Genomic DNA, 21,309 nt, shown 5'->3' with positions numbered 1-21,309 from the left:
TATCCTTCACCACAAGATGCTCCAGGCTTATCTTTGCTGCCTAAGTCCGGGGGCTGCCGCTTTCAGAATTGGATGTGGAGGCGGAAGGGTGGACATAAGTCTAGTGTTATGAGCTCTGGCTGTCACCTTTCACTACCCAGGTGACACTATATCCAATACGTGTGTGTGTGTGTGTGTGTGTGTGTGCGTGCGCGTGTGTGTGTGTGTTCCACAACTGCATGTATATCCCCAAGAAAGTGCGACCACGGCAGTTCCTCCAGAGCTTCATTGTCACATTTATTAGTCGTAGCTGCAGCTGGACTGGTGCTTCCATGGGGGCTGTTGGGACAAATTCTGAGGGGCAGCAACAGGAGGGGACACCAGTGACGGTCAGCAAGGGTCTTAAGATGGGATACAGAGCACAGTGACGGTCACCATGGCGCTGTCACAGCACAAGGGGCTACTGGGTGCTCATTTCCTTCCTGAACATTCCCTGAGCCTCAGTCCACGATGGTCAATGCCTCCCACAGACCTGGAGCTTTTGGACTCTGGCTACTTCCTGGAGGTGAAGTCACACTGGCCACTTCTGAGACGCCCTGCCACCCCCAATCATGGCCAGTCAGTTGTCTTCAGTAGGCCTCAGGACTGAACACTCGTAACTGCCTGACACAGCTGACCCTACCCTACCTAGTGACAGCTGGAGGCACTGTCTCCATTCTTGCCTGTCTGCCTGTGACCTGAGAAAGAGATGGGGAAAAGAAACTTCCACTTTCCCAAGAAAGCTGGAAGAAAGAGAGGGCAGATTGTTTCTGGGCAGGAACGGCACTCCGAGGGAAATGAGACTTCTCAGTTCTTCAGCTGAGACACCTCATACAGATATGCGGCCAGCATCTTGGTTCCTTCTATGTAGTTGAGCCTAAGAGAGAGAAAGCAAGCAAACTAGCAAACAAGTAAACAGACAGCCAACTCTCAGCTGCTGGCCATGAAGTCAGTATCCAGGTGGATGGTGATTGCTCCTGATTTCTCTCTAGGGAGCACCCCTGTTCCGGCGTGCAGTCTGGCCTGGCCTGATAATTCAGCCTGGTGGTTCTCACGTAGAGGTTCAGTGTGACACCTCCTTTCACCATCCCTCACTACAATAACCTGTCCAGGCCCAGGTCTAGGGCTTGGTCTCACCCAGTTTCCTGGGAGTGAATGACCATTATTTCTGAGGATTAGCTCTTTGACCCAGTGCCTAGTAATCAGGTTTCTGTCTCTGTGATTCCTCATACTGGGCCTCTGCTTCCTGTTTTCCTCAGCAGCTACAGGGCTGTACCTTCCTGCACTTCCTGCAGTCTGCAGTCCCCCCAACAGTAGATCAGAGAGGCTCTCTCCATCCTGCAAGCTAGAGGAACCCCAGAGTATCTGTCAGAGGCAGAGGGGGCTTGAGCAGTTAGTGATGATAGTGTAACATTTAAAACAGGAGCCGTAGCTTTTGTGGATGCTACAGGAAGAGTGTGGTGAACAAAGAATACTAGAAGAACCCCGTTTCCTAACTGTTCCTACCAAGGCCTGATGCCTGCCTCTCACCGGTTCTCACTAGCAAACCCCCATGGGACGAAAGAGGAGTGATCCCAGAACCACCTCGTGCCACATGCAACCCAACCTTGGGACCCCGTCTCACCTGTTGAGCTTTTCATTCTGCGAGTGGGCACCGTCATCTGCTGACCCCACCGGCAACAGCATGACATTTTTGCCTGTGGCCTCCTGAAAGGTCAAGGTCACAGGAATACTGCCACCTTCTCTGGTCAAGTCAGGCTCAACACCAAACACTGGGGAAACGGAGAGAAATGATGTGTTTTGGGGCCTGGATGTCAGAAAGTCACCACTTAGCAACACTTTGTCCAGACCCTGGGCTCGGGAATATACTCCTACAGACCTAGGCCCTGATCTCACCCCATACTTCAGCCCTGCCCTGAGCACTGCAGACACCATCACGTGTGCAACATGCTACACAGAGTCCTCAGACATTCCCAGGACCTTGGCATCCATCTCCAAAGGGCAGCCAACCTGTTTTCAGGGCTCTTCTCCCCGCCTGGTAGTGAGGATGGTTGAAGTCAGACACCCAGGGCTTCCCGCCGTGGCCCATGTACACCTTGAACTTGTTGGGGCTCTGCAGTTCGGCAAACTTTTTGGACAAGTAGCTTGAAACCTAAACAGAAGAGACACGTGGTGGTTTGGACCTTGCGTTTGACTCAATGGGGGTAGTCTATGGGGCGTCTAGAGGCCCAGTGAGTTGGGTATAATGGGCCTACCCGGCATCTAAGAGTCTATACATCCTCGACGCAGACATGCCAAACTATGACAACGTTTAAAGGCTGAGTGAAAAACCATGCCATCTGACCCGACTTACTCAACAGACAGGATATTTGTATCCTAAAATGCCTTGGTCGACACTTGGGACGGTGAACTTTCCCCGATAGGAAGGATCACCTAGGAAACACACTTCTGGGTGTCTAACTTCTAGGTAAGTTTGACAGTGAAGACCCAGCCTGAATGTGGACAACCTCGAGACAAAAACCACTTTTCTCCGGAGAGGAGGCATCAGGGTACTCGTCCCAGAAGCCCCTGAGGCCGCTCGCTGGGATTTTCAGCTAGCAGGTGGCCACACACGGGCATTTGTTTTACATCTTTGGGGTGAGGTCAGGTCGGCTTTCCCCCATTAGTCATCCCCTCCTATGGCCTGCCTCTGGCGGGCTTAACGCTTCTTACAGCCATTGTCGAGGAAAGAATCAGGAGGCTCTGCCTGGGTGAATGTCCTTACTGTTTAAGTTCAGTGTCGGGCTCAGCTGCGTCACTCCGACCCCTGCCCGCACTCCGCCCTGCATCCCCATGGCTAACAACTTCCGGTATCATGTCGGGCACGAGCCTGATGGAGAACTTGCCGACCACTTTCCTGGGGATCACAGTCTTGGCCCCTGAACCGGAGAAGGCCCCTTCGATTCCATGGAGGGAGAGGGATGGGTATCGCCACCTATGCATCAGGATGTCTTTCTGCAGAAACCCAGGAGGAGACAAGATGGCTACACAGGACGGATGAAGGATGACGAGGACCCGCCCGGTGCTTTGGAACTACGGTCACATGCCCCAGAGAGCTGTGCAGACTTAACAGCCTCAAGAGGTGGTGGTGAATGATGTGCGGGTGGAATGCTGTGAGCCTCCAGCCCTCAGCTAGCTAAGGTGTCTGTCTCTCTTCCTCGGTTCACACTTGTCAGGCTGAGCAGCAGCTCTCTGTCTAAGCAGGTCTGACTTCTCCCCTTAGCCAGGCCTTTCAGCCTTGGCCCAGGCAATAGGGCAACTGTTTATTTATTCCCCTTGACTCTGAGAAATTCAAGAGCCCAGCCTGGTCTGTTTCTCTCATCTCCTGTCCTGCAAGAGGGTGGAGCAGGATTCTGTTAACGTTGGCTACAAAGAGATGATGAATTGGAATCCACCCTCCCCAGGCTGGAACTAGACCAAGATAAAGTTTTTCTCCTAATGGTTAAGTAACGACAAATGGCTTCTGCGTTCAGGTTCATCTCCGGGCCTCGTGAGAACTTGTGACCTGTGAACCCAGACAAACAAATACCACCTGTGGCAGGAGAGGGGGCTGCTCCCTCTGCTCGTCTCCCCCCGCCCTCAGCTGGTCAGAAGCTGATCCTGATATCTGAAGACCCTAACTGCTTTCAACCTGGGCACACCCTGCTTTTGATGACTCTTGAGCTAAGGCTCCCTAGGATGAACCTCTGACGCCGGCTGTCTTTCAGACACTGCCTGTCGCTGGAGCCCCAGTGGCCTGCACAGAGTAAGGGGTGGGTGGGGTGCAGCACCTTGCAGCTGTGCAGAAGGGTCCCGGCTCCCACGTCCTTGGCGAACTCTTCCATATCGAAGTCAATGTGGTCATAGAGCTCATGCTCCTCATCCGTCACAGGAGCCACGGCATCGTTGATGCCGGGGATGAGGATTTTCCCCTTCTTGTCTATCAGGCAGCCTGAGGGGTGTGGCAGAGGGCGGAATGCTTGACTGCGGCAGCACATAAGTAAGCAGTGTTCTGGGTTGTCCTGACTCTAGGAACTCCAGCAACAGGGCACATACCCTGGCCACGTGACTAGCAGGAGGTCGGGGCATTCTAGTGAGTCAGTTAGGTGGCCCAAGGGGGTGAGCAGGACAACTGCTCACTCGTTTTCAGAGAGACCGAGGGGCATGTGGAGTGCTTAAGAGGCTCGGCTGTGCCTGAGGCATGAACCTGAAAACCCACAGTAGCCAGCCAGCATTTCTTTGTGGTGACAGGAAACCTGTGAGTGGGACAGAGTCTGACTACACATGCAGTGTCATTTGTCTGTGGGAGTCCTAATCCGGGGATGGGGGTGAGAGAGAGGATCTGACCAGCAGGGGGACCGAGTTATGGCCCACTGAAACAGATCAAAGGAGATGTCCTCTGAGAGATGTAAAACACCATGACCAGAAAAAAAGAAATTGTGCAAAGAGGGGAGGGGTGGGGGGAGGGGTCCTCAGGGACATCCTACTGGATACCGGTGGGAGGGCAGTTCTACACATGGTGGTGATGAGGTATGGGATAGAAGCAAGAAGGACAGGAAGTGGGCAGAGGCAGAAATGAAACACAGGGCCCTTTAAATAAGCAATGCCTGGAGGAAGGGAAGTTAATGAGAAACACAGCTGAGTGGGCCCATGAAGGATGCTGGGACACACTAGGGACATGCAGATAGTTTAGGAAAACTGCCCACTTCCCTAAGTTACAAAGTGCTGACCCAAAGAGCGCCAACCCCAAGCTCACCCATCAGTGAAATGAGATCCGTCATGGCTTCGTGCACTGAGCCACCATATACCCCAGAATGGAGGTCTTTGTCACTGCATTCCACCTGGGCGGAAACAAAGGTCACTTTATTTGGTGACTTAGTGGGAGCTTATTTTAATTATTATATGACATTGCAGTGAACAAAAGGACACTTGTAAGACTGACAGTTTTCCAGTCTACTCCCTCAGGCATTAAAGCAGGACACTTCTCAATTAGAACATCCAGACACCAGGATAACTCCTGATGTGCATACCACATGTGCACAGGGAATGTTGGCTGCATGTGCACAGGGAATGCTGGCTCCAGGTGCACAGGGAATGCTGGCTCCAGGTGCACAGGGAATGCTGGCTGCAGGTGCACAGGGAATGCTGGCTGCAGGTGCACAGGGAATGCTGGCTGCAGGTGCACAGGGAATGCTGGCTGCAGGTGTACAGGGAATGCTGGCTGCATGTGCACAGGGAATGCTGGCTGCAGGTCACAGGGAATTCTGGCTGCATGTGCACAGGGAGTGCTGGCTGCATGTGCACAGGGAATGCTGGCTGCAGGTCACAGGGAATGCTGGCTGCAGGTCACAGGGAATGCTGGCTGCAGGTCACAGGGAATGCTGGCTGCATGTGCACAGGGAATGCTGGCCCCAGAAGTATGGTGCAAAGTAGCCTTTCTGACACCAGAAAAGGGCAGAATCCTGTCTGGTATAGCCATCCATATCCATTGGAAACGGTGAAAGCCATGAATTTAGCATAGCTGTTTGACACAGTTCCATCGAAGCTGAGCCGAATGCTGTGATCTCTGTTGTTCTGTCCCTCATTTTTAGGTTTTGGTCTCATTCATTTTATGTCTGAGTCTTTTTAGGAGAGTCCTAAACTTACTATCGCTTCTGCTTTTAGGGAAATAACTTAATCTGGCCTTATTCAGATATCTTCCTTATGCCCAAGAGATCATGATAAGGAATTTCTAAATGAGACCTCGACTCCAGGAATCTTCTTGGGGTATCTGCCCTTAGGCAACTCTGACTACAGAATTAGTAAAAGATTAAGGCTTTCCTTTTACAATATGTGTGAGCTCTCTCAAGTGTAGTTTAAAGATAGGGTGAAAAGTACTAAATTCAGGTTTTCCTGCTTTATAGCACAGATGATAAAAGAATTTAAGCACGAGAGTTAGGTGTTTGTGTTTGCTATTCATTAAAACACCAGTTCAGATATTTTCTTTTTTGTCTGGAGAGCTTTAAAACTGCAGATACTGCCAGCCTTTCTGAAAGCAAGCTGTCGTATAATAAATGTGTCTGCCTTGACAGAGACATTCTTTAGATTCTTTGAATTGGGAGTTTTAGGACTAATAATAAAAATGAAACGTGTTCTATTTGTAACTTTCTAATTGTGACTGAACTTGTAACCCTGGACATGCCATGAAAAATCAAATACACGTGCAGATACGGAACGTTGTAAACTGTACTTCCTGGATGATCATCAGTCTGTCTTTGCTGTGTGAAACCTGTATACATAGAGGCAACCTGACTGCTAGTCAGTCAGGGCTGTGGGATTCCCTGGTCACCTCGCCTGACTCACTCCTCCCTCACTGACTCCTCTCCTCTCAATGGCGGGGGTTGACCTTGGCACCTGTCACTTCACAGAAACCATGCACAAGCTTACTCGGAGCACAACACCAAGCATGGGGCATGACACCACCAACCTGAGAATCAGGCTCAGACCCCTTTGAGAACTGACTAGTCTCATAACCAAGCAAACAGGTAACCAGTGTGTGCTCGTTTGGACCAGCATCTATAACGGAAAGCCATGCTCCTCTCTCACAATACAGCACTGGCATGGTCCTGTCCTATCAGGTGATAAAGACCCCTAGCAGGCCCGCCCATCATCCCAGTGGGAGAAGATCTCCAACAGCGAGCAAAAGATCCACCCGAACACGTCACTCATCAGGCCAAGGGTCTCCATTCTCCCAAGGTGACTCAGTTACAGGATTAGGTCTTGGCTGCTGACATGCGAACATTTTTAACTTTTAGAGGAAGGTTCTTAAGGCTTATTTGTCCATCTCAGGAAAACTAACATTCGCTGTCACCTGCTCTGATAAAGTATCAATATTATTAAGATAATGCTGTCTTAATTTAGAACTGCCATGAGATTTGACTTCTGAACTCAGACGTCCATGCCTGGGGTATTAGGATGGATTACTGGACACAAGGGTCCCTGGGAAACTGAGCTCCTCCTTCATGTGTGATTAGCTTCTTGGTATTTGCCCGGGTCAGGGTATGGAAAAACAAAGAGGCTTAGGGGTTAGAGAGACAGGGTGAAGTTTGTGGGACTCAGCTCATACCTCGATGAAGAAGTAACAAATGCCTCTGAGGCCGTACGTGATACACGGCTTATTCTTCCCCAGCCAGTAATTGTCCGAGATGCACACATAGTCCACATCTTTGAAGAACTTGTCTTTCTGGGCAAAGATTAACTCATCCAGGCCTTCAGAACCAGATTCCTCCATGCCTTCCAGGCAGAACCGCAGGTTGACAGGGATTTCCTGTGACGGGGCATCGTAAGACAGTCGGTTTCCTTACTTTTCTTGCATTAGTGACACATGGAAGACTGTTTTGAACTTTAGCTTCAAATATGAGATCTTCTCCCACTGTCCCCTGGGAGTTCAGGGTTAGAAAGAAAAGTCCTAGGCCATGTCTAGACAAGTCACTTACAGCGAGACAGTTTATGTAGGGGAAGCCATGAGACAGGGAGAAGGGCAACCAATAGAGCACGGATTGCTCTCCCAGAGGACCAGGGTTCCACTCCCTGCACAGCCTGTACAACCAAGGCTGCTCACAGCTGTCTGTAACTGAACCTCAGACCTCCACATGCATACGTATTCCTATGTAAACCCATGTGCACACACAGAACACTTGCAAACACACACACGCACACGCACATAACACATGCACTCACAGAAAAAAATTAGAGGAATCGGGGAAGATTTTCTTTTCCTGACTAACCACTGAGATTTCACCATAGCTAGGCTAACTGAGACCTTCCGTATACTAGGAAGGCGTCCACACTGCCAGCATCCCCCTGTTCACAGAAGTCAAGCTGTCTTGAGGTGCTTGAAGGGAATCTCATCGCAGTGCTGGGTTGAGTTCTCTGGAAAATGTTCCAAGAGTTCTCCTAGCTCTGTACGCAGTTACGGAGCAGGTAGCCTTCCCACAGATGAGAAAAGGGGCTGGATACAACCAGCTAGCGGCCACACACAGGAGAGACGCATGGGGTCCAAAGACACTGGTGCCTAGCAGCCCACAGCTCACAGCTGCCCTGAGAGCAATGTTCAGTGAACACCGTCCTTCTGGTCTCTTCTTCTGTCCCATGTGAAATTTCCTGAGACCTCCATATACAGAGCAACTACAAATGAAACTGCTCAGGGCTCTGCCCAGTGCGCCCTTCCCTCCATGGCCTCCCAATGCTGTGGAGCCCTGCAGGGGTGAGGCTGCCTGGTTTCTGTGCCCAGCTCTAGGGTCAGACTGCCAGACAGGCCAAGTGTTTTCTGTTTTGTTTTTGTTTTAAAACCTTTTCTCTCCTGTGCAAATGGTCTCCCGGACAAAGAAAGCCTAAGCCCCTTTCCAGATCTAATGATCCAGACTTTGACAAAAAATGATTATTTTTATTTTATCATTCTGTGAAGTAAAATCCGTCTGCAAAAACTGCCCAGACAGCGTGACCACAATCAGGTTAAAGATAATAAAAATCCTAGTTAGGGAGCAGTACTAGGTTTCTAGAAATGCTTTGCTTCTATATTTAACCAATTTTGAACTTCGAGGAATAAACTCAAAATAATCTAATATATTTTTTTAGGAGAATATAAGTCACATGCAGAAAAGAATTTGCCTAATATCACAACGTCTGTAGCTTCCTGGCATAACTCATAGGTACAATCAAAGGTTGAAAATCTGTATTAGTCAGGGGTGTAGCACAGCTCTGTAATCCCAGCCCTTGAAGTTTGATCGGGAGGGTGGTCACGAGTTCAAGGCCAGCCTGTGTTATATAACACAACTGCATCAAACACACACACACCTATTAGGGAGCTGGGTGTGGTGGTACACACCTATTATCTCAGCACTGGGGAGATATGAGGCAGGTGGATCTCTGTGAGTTACTGGCCAGCCAGGAATTCAGAGTGAGACACTATCTCAAAATCAAACAGCCAACAAACAGACAGTAATAAAAATACCAACAAAATAAAACAATAAAAGACCCCTAAAACATCTACAATAAAATACAGTAAAATTCACATTTGGGGATAGAAATAGAACTCAGTGGCAGAGCCGTTTCCCAGCATGCATGAGGACCTGAGTTTGATCTCAGCACAGAAAGAGAGGAGAAAGACCAAGACGCACATTTTAAGTGTCAGCTGACTGTCGATAGCTTGACCTTTGAGCTCTGTAAGATAATTAACTGTTTAATGATTTCTGGAGGTGGGAACAGTTGTAATCTTCCATCTGTGTCCCGTGTGCTGACTGAGGTGGGGCTTGCTCTCTCCTCTCTGGTAATCTCACATGACCTTAAAACCTTAAGGGTGGACAGAATCTGCTGCGGGGAAGTACCTGGCCAGTCTTCTGATAGGCTTCCAGGGCGTTCATCCATCCGGCCACCGGCCCCTTATCATCCGTGGAGCCTCTCCCGTACAATTTGCCTGGAATAGCAATCAGCAGATGCAGTTAGAGACAACCATTCGAAGGACCTTTTCTCTGGTGGTCATCTGATAACAAATGGCTAGGCACAGCACACTCAGCTGTTCTGAGCGATGGGGCTTTAAAAGCTCAGATCTCCATTTAACCTATGCTAAAACTTGAGAGAATTTCTTGATATCCAAAAGAAGCAGTCATGTGGGTTGTTCCCTGTCATCCTTCCCTTTCACAGCAAGGTCTAGGACCAGGATTCACAGAGTGTCAGGGGTGAGATTCGCCGTGCAATTTCAGGACGTACATTTCATAGGACGGCCCTACAGGTAGCTACACCTTTAAGGCCCGTGCTCCCTCCCCGGCTATGAGCAAGCCTGTGGAAGCACATGCCATCACTACAGAAGCAGCGCCAGCTACACTCCCATCCCAGTTTTGATAACTAATTTGGATCTGCTGGGAGGATGGCATTAGGCCCAGAGAAGCATGGGCGACTCATCTGGGATCAGAATGGGTGTGGTCGGCATGGATGCAGCAGAGGCTGGGAAGAAAGTAGGGATGGCCTGCGGCAGGAACCGGATAACCCTGTTTCTGGTGTAGGTGGGCAGATGGCGTCACTCAAGGATACGTGAGAGGGCCCAGTCCAGACAGCTTGAATCACGAAGCCGTAAACTATCGTGCGGATGAGGATCTGAGACTCAGAGGAATCCAGTGCCCGTGGAACCAACAGCAACGGGACATACCCAGTTCTGTGAGGAGGGCCAGTGTATGGGATGAGGTCTCAGAAATAATGTGATAAATAAAAACAACTTTGCATACTTCGCGGCCACGTAACAGTCCATACAGAGTCAGGACACGTGTAAAGACAGACTCCACACCCAGTCAGGGGGCAGGAGCTCAGTCCTGAGGGGCAAGGCTCAAAGCTATAAGGTGTATCTCAAGGGCTGACCTGGCGGAAACAGTGCTGACAGAGGCTGGACGTTGAACGAGCACAGCAGGGAGTGAGGGACAGCTGGCCTTCAGGAGCTACGCAGCCTCAAGTCACAATGAATGACCCCGACAGGGAGTTAGGGCTGCAGGGAAGCTGGCAAGCCCCCACCAAGGCCTAGTTATGAGAAAAGAAAACTAAGCTTTCAATGACTGAGGCACACAAGAGAAACTTCCAGAACCCGATTCCTAGACTTTGTTCTTATTAAACAGAAGTGTACTAGAAAGAGGAAGACCCAGGAGTATATTAGTGATTCTCCAAATGTAACATCTTCCCAAAAAAAAAAAAGCTTCCTCTGATGTGGGAAGTGAGCCCTCCGGTGGGCAAGCCCTGGCGCCCTCACCTTCCCGCTCCACCAAGGTGAAGGGCTCGCTGTCCCATCCGTCCTCCAGGGCTGCAGGCTGCACATCCAGGTGCCCGTACACGCACACCGTTTTCTTCTGGGGATCACTGCCCAGTTTGCCGAGCAGAATGGGAGGAAGGGGTATCTCCGAGCCGTCCGGGAGCTGAGAGGGAGGGAGCAATGGAGGGCAACCTGGTTAATAAACTGTAAGGGCCTCGCAGCAGTCAGTAAACCTAGCTGGGTTGGTCTTGTCTGTTGTCATCCAACAGCCGGCGTTGTGCGCTGTAGGGTTTAAGATGGTATCTTTTCACAGCCCTTAGCAAGAAGTCACTCTCCTGAAATCCAGTCAGCATTAACTAAACTGTGTCTACAACTAGTTCAATAAACTGCTCAAGGTTGCTTTTAAAAAAAAAAAAAGATCAATGTACGTGACGAGACACCATGTGGCCTGGATCTGAGGTACGACTTAACTCGTTTTTGAAGTAATGGCTAAAACAACTACGACCTGCAGCTGAATGCTACGTTTCCGAAATTCTGCATGTAGACATCTAAGAGGAACAGAATGGACCGTCGGCCAGGACATTGATGGGATTCAGGGCTGGGAGATGGCTCAGCAGTTAAGAGTGCCTTCTGCTCTTCCAGAGAACTGGAGTTCGGGTCCCAGAACCCTCGTCAGGCATCACAACCACTTCAACACCAGAGAATGTGGCCACTTTGGGGACCAGCAGACATGTTGCTAACACACACACACACACACACACACACACTTAAAAAGAGAATCCCCAGAATCTGGTAAATGAATGGTGGCGTTGGGCAACCCTGGGCTTCTCCCCAAAGGCCTTGCCAGCTCTCCAAGACACATTGCCGAATCCTCTGAGTCTAGAGGAGGATTCGGGGACACAAAGACAAATCAGTCTTGGGTCTTCTCTTTCCTTTACAGGTCAATGGTTACCACTTGTGACCCTAACGGTGGCCCAAGCCAGCTGTACCCCTGCCCCTCAGCCTCTGTGCCTATGCTGGCTCCTATAGTTTATCAGAAAAGCCTTGTGGTGACAGCAAACTGCCACAAGGAGTTTGCAGGGGCAAGGTGAGCATGGGAACATGCATATTTATGCTTTTAAGTGTGTTTTTCCAATTATTGAAAATATTTTTTCCCCTCATACAATACATCCTGATTAGTTTCCCCTCTCTCTACTCTTTCCAATTCCTTTTCTCCTCCCCTGCCATCCAGGTCCTTCCCCTTTCTGTTTCTCTTTAGAAAAGAGCAGGATTTTAAGAGAACAACAAACATAATAAAATAAAATGTAATAAGATAAACAGAACCCATCACACTGAAGGACCAGGCAAACTGACAAGGAAAAGAGCCCAAGAGAAGGCACAAGAACCAAAGGCCCACTCGTCCCCATACTCAGGAGTCCCATTAAAAACACTAAACTGAAAGGAATTCTGTACACCCAAGGGACCTGGCTCAGGAAGCAATCTTTATAAAGAGACTCAGATAACGTGTAACTTCCACATGTGAAAACTTTCATTTCTGGGAAATTATCTCAGCCCTCAAGAATGACAGTCATTTTAACTTACTCTTGAGCTGCTGGGCTTCCGTTCTCCTTCCCAGAATTAAACATGCTGAATAATCAGAAAACCTTTAACTCACCCAAAGCGAGGTGGTTGCTGGGATGTACACAAGGGCCAGCACGAGCTCGCTTAGAAGAAGAGTTGAGCATCTTCAGCCAAAGGTCATCCAAGGGAGATAAAGCCTTCACCCTACAGGAAGAACTGTTTGCTACAGTCCCCTGGTCCATACCTTCTGCTTCCCGATATCCACCAGCTCCACAGAGCCCCCCAGCCTCTGGACATCTGCGGCTGCCACTTCCATCATCCTTCTGATCTCTCCTCTCTTCTCCGGCCACGCGGACACGCTCTGGATGGCCACCCATTCTGCAAGTTTCTGTTTGTAGAGAGCAAGTGGAAAGGGCTCCAGGATGCTGTTTTTTAAGGGCAGGCAGGGATGGGCTGTATCTATAGCCACTCCGCTTTACGGGCAGAGCAGACCCGGCTTGCCTGCTCCGTATTTGGGTTAAACAACGACAAAACTGTGCTGTCGTACCCCCGAAACCAAGCAGAAATGTGTACTTTTAACCACAGAGCATAACCATACAGTAAGTTTATATCTATAGTCAACAAAATGGTAACAGAAAGAAAACGGACTGCAACATCCCAATCCAAGTTCACAAAGTCTCTCTGGCCAAAGCCACATTTTCTACCACAGTTTCTAAGGCGTAAGTTTTAGAGTTAAAGTTGTGATTCTATCAGATAAAAACCATGAAACAGATTAAAATACAACATCATAGAATCAATCAGAACATGCTGGGTTCAAACAGTTTTTAAAAAGAACTCCGATCACAAGAGACCATAGATGAGATTAGGAGAAATGATGGGTTTTATTTGTAGAAGCAGGCAATTCAACTCTGTCAGATGATAAAAGTATAGCGTTCACCATCACGAGAAGATGAAGAAACGAGAAATTTAAATACTCGATCAAAAACCGGTCACGGCTCATATTAGCTTCTTGAAAAGCTCTCTGACTCGACAAGATTAAAGCAGGTTTCACTACTCACTCAGAAGAGACAGATGCCCACCTTGACAAAGCGGTCCTGGTTTTCGTCGATGTACTGGAAGACAGCTTTGAGGGCTGACATCTTTCAGGCAGACTTCAGACCTGGGGAACTCTGAGCAGAGAGAGCAATGGGTCAGACCTGCTCACAGCTGACACCGAAGGGCAGTGGCGAGGACCGAGAAGTGCTCCACCCAGTCGGCGTAGTATTGCAACACTCCTCCCAGGACTCCCCCGGAAGTGACTGCACTTCAGGGCTGAGAGGGTAGGAACCAGTCAGAGGCTTGGGTGGATCTTTCCTTCCTGCTCCAAAGGAAAGCTCCCCTAAGTTTGTGTCCAAAAAGAAGCACCCCAGTGGCAGACAATCTGAGGAAAACTAAAAGTGGGCACTTGGCAATCACGGGGATTTACTGTGCACTTCATTTTTTGAGAGAAACTCACCCTGGCTACCCTCGAACTTTCTTTTTTTTTTTTTTTTTTTTTAAGATTTATTTACTTATCATATATGAGTATACTGTAGCTGTCTTCAGACATACCAGAAGAGGGCATCCGAACCCATTACAGAAGGTTGTGAGCTACCATGTGGTTGCTGGGATTTGAACTCAGGACCTCTGGAAGAACAGTCAGTGCTCTTAACTGCTGAGCCATCTCTCCAGCCGGGTGCTGGAACTTTCTGTGTAGACTGGGCTGGTCTCACACAGAAATCCATCTGCCTTCTGAGTGCCAGGATTATTAAAGGTATGTACCACAGTGCTTAGCTGTCACTCTTTAAAAGTTTTTTTTTTTTTTTTGAGACGGAATCTCTTGCTCTACCTTCTGAAGGTTAGAATTACAGGACCAAACCACCAAGCCAGGTTTATGTGGTTATGCGGATCAAATCTAGGGTTTCTTGTATGCTAGGTAGGTACTCTACCAACGGAACTACAGATGCAATTTTTATATTCTTAAAGCATGGGGTGTGCAGGCTGGGCGTGGCAGCGCACGCCTTTGATCCCAGCACTGGGGAGGTAGAGGCAGTGGCTCTCTGAAAGTATGAGGCCAGCCCGCTCTATAAATGGAGAATTCCAGGACAGCCAAGGGCAACCTGTCTCAAAAAAACAAGCGAGCAAACAAACAAACACGCCCTCCCTCTTCACATACACACGGCCAATATCCTGCCTCTTCAATTGCAAACCCACGCCCTGCTGGAGGATCCAGAAAGATGAATTTAGCTGAGGATAACAGACTACACTCTGGGAAAAAAGCTCCCATCTCACAGAGGGTGGCTTTGGAGAGAAGCTGTGTACTTTTTTTTAAGAAAGTTATAGGGGATGTGCGATGTTTTCACCACAGAGAAACGGCCAAGGTCTGAGGAGCCGAGAGCCCCAAGTTGCTCACTATTGGATGCATTCACGCATGAACACCCCATAGATATACTCAGTGCCTGCATTTTCTCGACAGTTTTTTCTTTCCCTTTTAAAAATAAAACAAAATGTAGCCTAGGCTGTCCTTGAACTGATCTTCCTGCTTCTAACTAGAATTACGAGCAGGCACCCAGTTTATGTGATACTGGGGATGGAACCCCAAGATTCGGGTATGCTTGATAAACGACTGACTAAGCCACAACTCCAGCCTCCTGGGCCCATGTTTCAGCATCTACCTCTCATGCCGAGACCCCAGAGGCAGGAGAGACTCTACAGAGGCAGGAGAAAGTAACTTGTGAAACTGCTTTTTCTTGTTATTATTTATTTATTTATGTAAAGATTTATTTACCTTACACGAGTGCTCTATCTGCATGGACACTTGCATCACATCATGCTATAGAGTGTTATGAGCCACCACGTGGTGGCTGGGAATCGAACTCAGGACCTCTGTTAGAACAACAATGCTCCTAATCTCTGAGCCATCTCTCCAGCCCCAGAACTGTTTTTAAAATGGGAATCAATGTGAACTACAACTGACTCAGGTGCTGGGATTTGCAACCGGAGTTTTCTCTTTTCTTTCTTTCTTTTTTTTTTTTTTGAAAGATTTATTCATTTATTATATATAAGTACACTGTGGCTGTCTTCAGATACACCAGAAGAGGGCATCGGATCTCTTTACAGATGGTTGTGAGCCACCATGTGGTTGCTGGGAATTGAACTCAGGACCTCTGGAAGAGCAGTCAGGTGCTCTTGGTGCTCTTAACCGCTGAGCCATCTCTCCAGCCCCCGAGTTTTCTCTTTCAAGTGCCAGACTGGGACATAACTCAGCATAGGTGAGGCGGAGCCCAGTTGGGCTGAGAAAGTTCATCCGTCAGTGACGACCAAGTGACATGCTTTCACTGCTGCACGGTCTCAAGTGGGGGCTACAGAAATGCCTGCATGTCACATGTGCTAAAGAGCACCGTTTCCTGCTCCAGGACCCCAGAGCAGTTTCTATACTGAGGACAGAGTTGATTCACCGTAACAGGAAGTGAGGCAGTCATCCAGCACAATGAAATTCTGCAGCCAAGCAATATGAAATCCCAGAGCACTTCAAATAGTAAATGCGGGGTTGCTGCTAGGGCGGGACACGCAACTGCTGGAGACTCAGTGCCCTAACAATCTTCTCCTCCTTTTTAAAAATCTAACACAATAGAAGAAAAATTTCTAGACCCAGGACACCTCCTCACATAGCCTCACCTGAAAGTGCCTCTGGGAGACTCAGATGTTACCCAGCGCCTCTCCCCCCCCCCCCCCACCCGCGTCTGTGCACCCATGATGAACCCTTACCCTGCAGGACCATCTGTTACACTGGGTGCTTTTGACTTGGGCTCCGGGTCCTCACACAAATCCCTATCACCTTGGCACAGTTAAACTAACTTTGTTGCTATACAAAGTTGCCGTGATCTGAGGTACACTCTTCAACGAGGGCAGTAAACAGAGAGGTTTCAACTACCCTGCAGAGTTCCCACAGCACATTAAAAACAAGCCCTCCCTCTAAACTGTCCCTCGAGACACATTAAGGTGGCAAGGTTCCACTCTCCCTCCCACTAGTTTCCGATGTCTCCTGCTTCACTTCGCTCAACATGAAGGCCTTCAGTTGAAATCATTTATTAAGGTAAAAAGGTGGGTTGAACAGAAGCAAACTTCCTGCCCAATATGCCAGCAACCTCACTATCTCCTGGAGGAGCACAAGCAAGGTCCCCGCGATTGGGTCTTTACAAGATAACAAGACTCTCCGGAGAAGATTGGAGGTCCTAGGGTTTCATGGGTTAGCAGAGTATATCAAACATCTACTCCACTTTACAAATGAGTAAACTGAGACTAGTAAATGAATGAGCGACCTGATCGCACCAGCAAGCTGGCAATGGGAGACCTCTCTCCTGCGGATCCATCCTTGAGGCAGGTCCAGCTGGACCCTGCCCTGAGCCTTTGCACCCAAGACAAGCCAGGCAGCATTCTCCAAGTGTAGACGTGAGGACTGCCCAGCCTTTGCTCCCTGCAACCCTCCAGCCCCGAGTCGCCACGCAGGATGGCTGGGACAGACAGCCCATCGGCGCCCCAGGGCGAACGGCGTGAGCCGCGTGACCTCGCGCTTCTGGAGATCGGTCGATCCTATCCAGCCCCTGTGACCGGAGAGGCCTGGGTCCTGGGCTAAGGTCGCTGGAATCGCGGGCCCGTGACCGGGGCCTTGGGCGACTCAGGCCTGGGCTGACTGCATTAGAGATCGGGGAACTCCCGGGTTCCACCGCTCCCACCCGGATGCCCCTGGGTCCCGCACTTCCAAGCAGACCAGGGAGACTCAGGCATCGCTGGGCTCTGCACCTATTCCACCCGGGTCTCCCCGCACCCTCCCGGGAAGGGAGGCCCTGAGGGCACCCGCTTACCGCGCCGGTTCCGCACCACGTGTCTCTGCACGCCTCACTAGCCAATGTCCAGAGGTCTGGGGCTAGCCCCGCCCCAGCCTGCCCCGCCCTGACGACGCTCCCCTCCCCAACAGCCAATGCCAGGTCTCCTCGGGCTATCCCTGCTCCATAGAAGCCCCGCCCTTTTGCCGAAGGTCTAGTGTAGAGCGCTGACTCCGCCCTGCTAGCTCTAGCCACGCCCCTCCTCGGTTGGCTCACCCTTTCAGGACCCGCACTGTACAAAGAGTCTGGCCTGTTTCTTCTAGGTGGGTTTCTACAAGTCTCCTTCGATGCTGCGCTGAAATCCAAAATTGAGGTGTTCACCCTCAGTTTCTCAAGGATCCTGTGTCGCTCTCCAGCGGGATCTGTGTTTCCCACCGTTCTCCTATTCCTGCAGAAGCCGGGACTGCACACCCTCCTCTAAGATGATTACAAAGCATAAAACAGCAAGTTCTCTGGCACCTTTCTAGCGAGGTTTCTAGAACCTCTAGCCTCACTCTCCCAGGTGCTGGGATTACCAATTTGTAGCATCGTGCTAGTCCCCTTTTAATTAAAGAATATTTTTTATATGTATGAGTGCTTTGCCTGATATATATATATACATATATATATATACACATATATACATGTATGTATGTGTAATATATATATGTATGTGTATTAGATATATATATCTCCCCTGCTTGTGTGCACATAATAATTGTGTGAGGGTGTGAGGTTTCCCAGAACTGGAGTTATAGGTGGCTGTGAGCTGTCACGTCAGTAGTTAGTGTTAGAAGTCTAAGCTGGGACCTCTGAAGAGCAACAAGTGCTCTCAACCTCTGAACCATTCCTCCAGGCCGCCTACATTTTTAAAGCTCTGGGATTTTTCTTTCATAGGAAGGCAGTTTCGTATACTGCAAATACGAATTTTCCTTTAATTATTATTGTTACTTAATGCTAATAATAACGATGATTAATAATATATATGATATTATCTTAACACTAAGGATTAAACAGCATCTCAAGCACTCTAGCAAACACTCCCTCAGATATATATATATCTCCCAGGTTGCCTGGGTTGGCCTTAAAGGTGCTATGTAGCTGGACTTGCATTTCTGATCCTCCTGCCTCCATTTTCCAAAGTGCTGGGATTCCTGGTGCATGCCACCATGCCTGATTTAAAATTTAAAATTTTATTTTACTATGTTTTAAGTTATGTGTGTGTGTGTGTGTGTGTGTGTGTGTGTGTGCGTAAACCAGAGGTGTTGCATACCCTGGAGTTACAGATGGTTGTGACCACCTGATATGGGAACTGGGTCCTCTGGGAGAGAAGGAAGCTGTCTTAACTGCTGAGCCATCTTTCTAAACTGTTTTTTTAACTTATTATTTATTTTAGCTGCTTTTTTTCCCCTTCTGAACTGGGCATGGTGTGCACGCCTGTAATACCAGGATTTGAGAAGCAGAGACAACAAAACCTGCCACAGAGGGAATTCAAAACCAGCCTGGGTTTCATGAGTTCATATGTTTAAAGGACACTGCTCTCTCTTCTGGATTGAATTATGATTATCAGTGCAGAAATGACTTTAACAATCACCAACTCTTTCACATTTCGACAAACAACTTTTAGACATTAAATGTAAACTCTTAGAGTGCTTTTAATCGAATCTGTTGATTTAAGGCCTTTCACACATACAGCTATCTATAAATGTAATTATTATTGAGATGAAAAAGTGTATGGTGACCTGGGCACCCACAGAGAAGTGATTTGAGGGTGGACGCTGAGACAAAGTCTTGCCTTTAGCTCAGGCCGCCTCAAACTGAAGACCCTCCAGGCTCGCTTTTCTGGGTGCTAGGGTTGCAAGGCACGGACATGCTGTACTGAAGAGAGATAGATAGGGCTGAGTGCGTAGCCCATTCCTGTTGGATGTGTTGGTGGGCACTTGGTAGGATTACACTAACAGGCAAAGAAGCTGGTGTAAACCAAAGCTAGCAAGAGGCTTGGGGTCGGGTTGGAAATAAACACTCACATATGAGACTTTATCGTCATCTGCCGAAAGTTGAAAATATTTTTATGAACCCAAATAAATCTTAAGAAAACACAAAACTTATCCTCAGCCTTGGGCATTTTTTATGGAAGTAGGTCTCCAGAAGGTAGAAGTTACTAGATTCTACCCTTTGATATTTAATTTTTTTTTATATATGTGAGTGCACACCACATATATAAACACACCAGACGCACCAGAAGAGGGCATCATTGGATCCCATTACAGATGGTTGTGAGCCACCTTGTGGTTGTGGAGAATTGAACTCAGGACCTCTGGAAGAACAATCAGTGCTTTTAACCACTGAGCCAACATCTCTCCCTTCGAAATATGTAAATCACACTCTTGACCTTCGCTAAGGCACTAAAGTATCCTCTCCCGGTAAGATGGGGCCGGATTTGCAATCCTGCATTTGAAATAGGCAAAGATTTGGAGTGGAAAAGAAGTAGGACTTTAACAAGGAAACCTGGAGTTAACAAGAGCTTTAGCAGGGCTAACTCCTCATTCCGACACAGAGCGGGCACGCTATGGTTCCTGCACGCTCCCAAAACCATTAGTTCCCAGAGACAGCTCCTGTGAAATGTGAACAACCGGACACCGAAACTGGCAAACTTAAACTGTACATAAAGCTCAGGGTCCGTGGGGACCAATTTGAGCTCCGCCCCAAACAGCAAGCACTGCTCGTGTCATGCCTCTAAGTATCCAGCAGATGGCGGTGCAGGCCATTTTCTTAATAAAGGGTGCATTGCAGGTTGCGCAGCAATACATCTGCATGTCAGGAGCTAAATCCGTATGTTGTCCTTTCTGAATTTAGAAAGAACGGGGACAGTGTGAGAGAAAACAAGGAGAGAGGTATGTTGATGGAAGAGAAGAGACAGGGTACTTTGAAGAACATAGGGAATGTAAACATCACGGAATTATTTATTGACCCGTTTGAGCCTACTTTCAGTTGCTGCAATTTTCAGTTCCCGAAACGATATAGCGTCATCTCCAGAACCCCACTGGATTCTGATGAACCAGTATAACTGGGCATGGTTATACCGACCTCTCTGGCAAACAGTTTCCGAGGTACAGAAACCTATTTGAAGAGCATACTCTTCGGAATCATAGCTAGAGAACTTATTGCTGAGCAAGGAGAAAGCGTAAGCAGATTGAGGGAAATGGATGCCAGTGAGCTCCGCCTCCTTCCTCTTTGCCGCGGGTAGTTCTGGTTTACTCCAGAGCTGGGCTTGTGGAATCCTTCTGGCTCTTGTGTTCATTCCCATGGTGTCATCCTACTTAACGTCCCAGTCCCAAACACTCTTATTCCTCTGACCTGCAGAAACTCACTGAATGTTCCATAGTCTCATCGGAACCAGCCTGTGTACCTATGGGATGCCACAGGTTGCCTGCGTATTCAAGGGAGATATTTATTTATTTATTTATTTATTTATTTATTTATTTATTTATTTATTGCTTGCCAGATCACAGCAACAAAGCAAATATCACAGTGAATTACCTTCTGGTTTCACATGGCCTAAGAAAATATGCATTCATTATCTTTATCTATGAAATGTACAATAGCATCAAGTCTTTAAAATGTATGCATGTTAGCATGAAAAACATTATATTGCCTATTTTTATATGACTTTTAGTATTATTTGTTGAAGTACATTGATAGTGTTTCAAATATTTAATTTGTATTTGTTGAATATAACCTTATTTGCTTGTCGTATGTTCTGTTTTTTTTATTTTTTTTTTAAGTTGGATCTTACTTTGTAATCCCAGCTAGCCTGAAACTCAGAGATCCACCTGCCTCTGCCTCTGCCTCTGCCTCTGCCTCTGCCTGCCTCTGCCTCTGCCTCTGCCTCTGCCTCTGCCTCTGCCTCTGCCTCTGCCTGCCTCTGCCTCTGCCTCTGCCTCTGCCTCCCTGCCTCTGCCTCTGCCTCTGCCTGCCTCTGCCTCTGCCTCTGCCTCTGCCTCTGCCTCTGCCTCTGCCTCTGCCTCTGCCTCTGCCTCTGCCTCTGCCTCTGCCTCT

General features: G+C 48.4%; 1 protein-coding gene across 1 annotated transcript; it reads right to left on the bottom strand.

The window, feature by feature from the left end:
• Positions 1-251: 251 nt before the first annotated feature.
• Positions 252-17,337, bottom strand: Cndp2 (carnosine dipeptidase 2). The gene is made up of 12 exons (XM_032885762.1): positions 17,251-17,337; positions 13,447-13,536; positions 12,612-12,755; positions 10,808-10,970; positions 9,402-9,490; positions 7,142-7,342; positions 4,793-4,877; positions 3,828-3,988; positions 2,833-3,012; positions 2,029-2,170; positions 1,643-1,790; positions 252-895 (listed from the first exon to the last, which is right to left on the bottom strand). The coding sequence occupies exons 2-12, from the start codon at positions 13,504-13,506 to the stop codon at positions 826-828; spliced, it is 1,443 nt and encodes a 480-aa protein (XP_032741653.1). The 5' UTR covers positions 13,507-13,536; positions 17,251-17,337; the 3' UTR covers positions 252-825.
• Positions 17,338-21,309: the final 3,972 nt, after the last annotated feature.

Source organism: Rattus rattus, chromosome 15, assembly GCF_011064425.1.
Source record: "Rattus rattus isolate New Zealand chromosome 15, Rrattus_CSIRO_v1, whole genome shotgun sequence".
Taxonomy (NCBI): Eukaryota; Metazoa; Chordata; class Mammalia; order Rodentia; family Muridae; genus Rattus; species Rattus rattus.
Note: the sequence above shows the minus strand (reverse complement) of the source record. Positions and strands in the feature narration are given on the sequence as shown.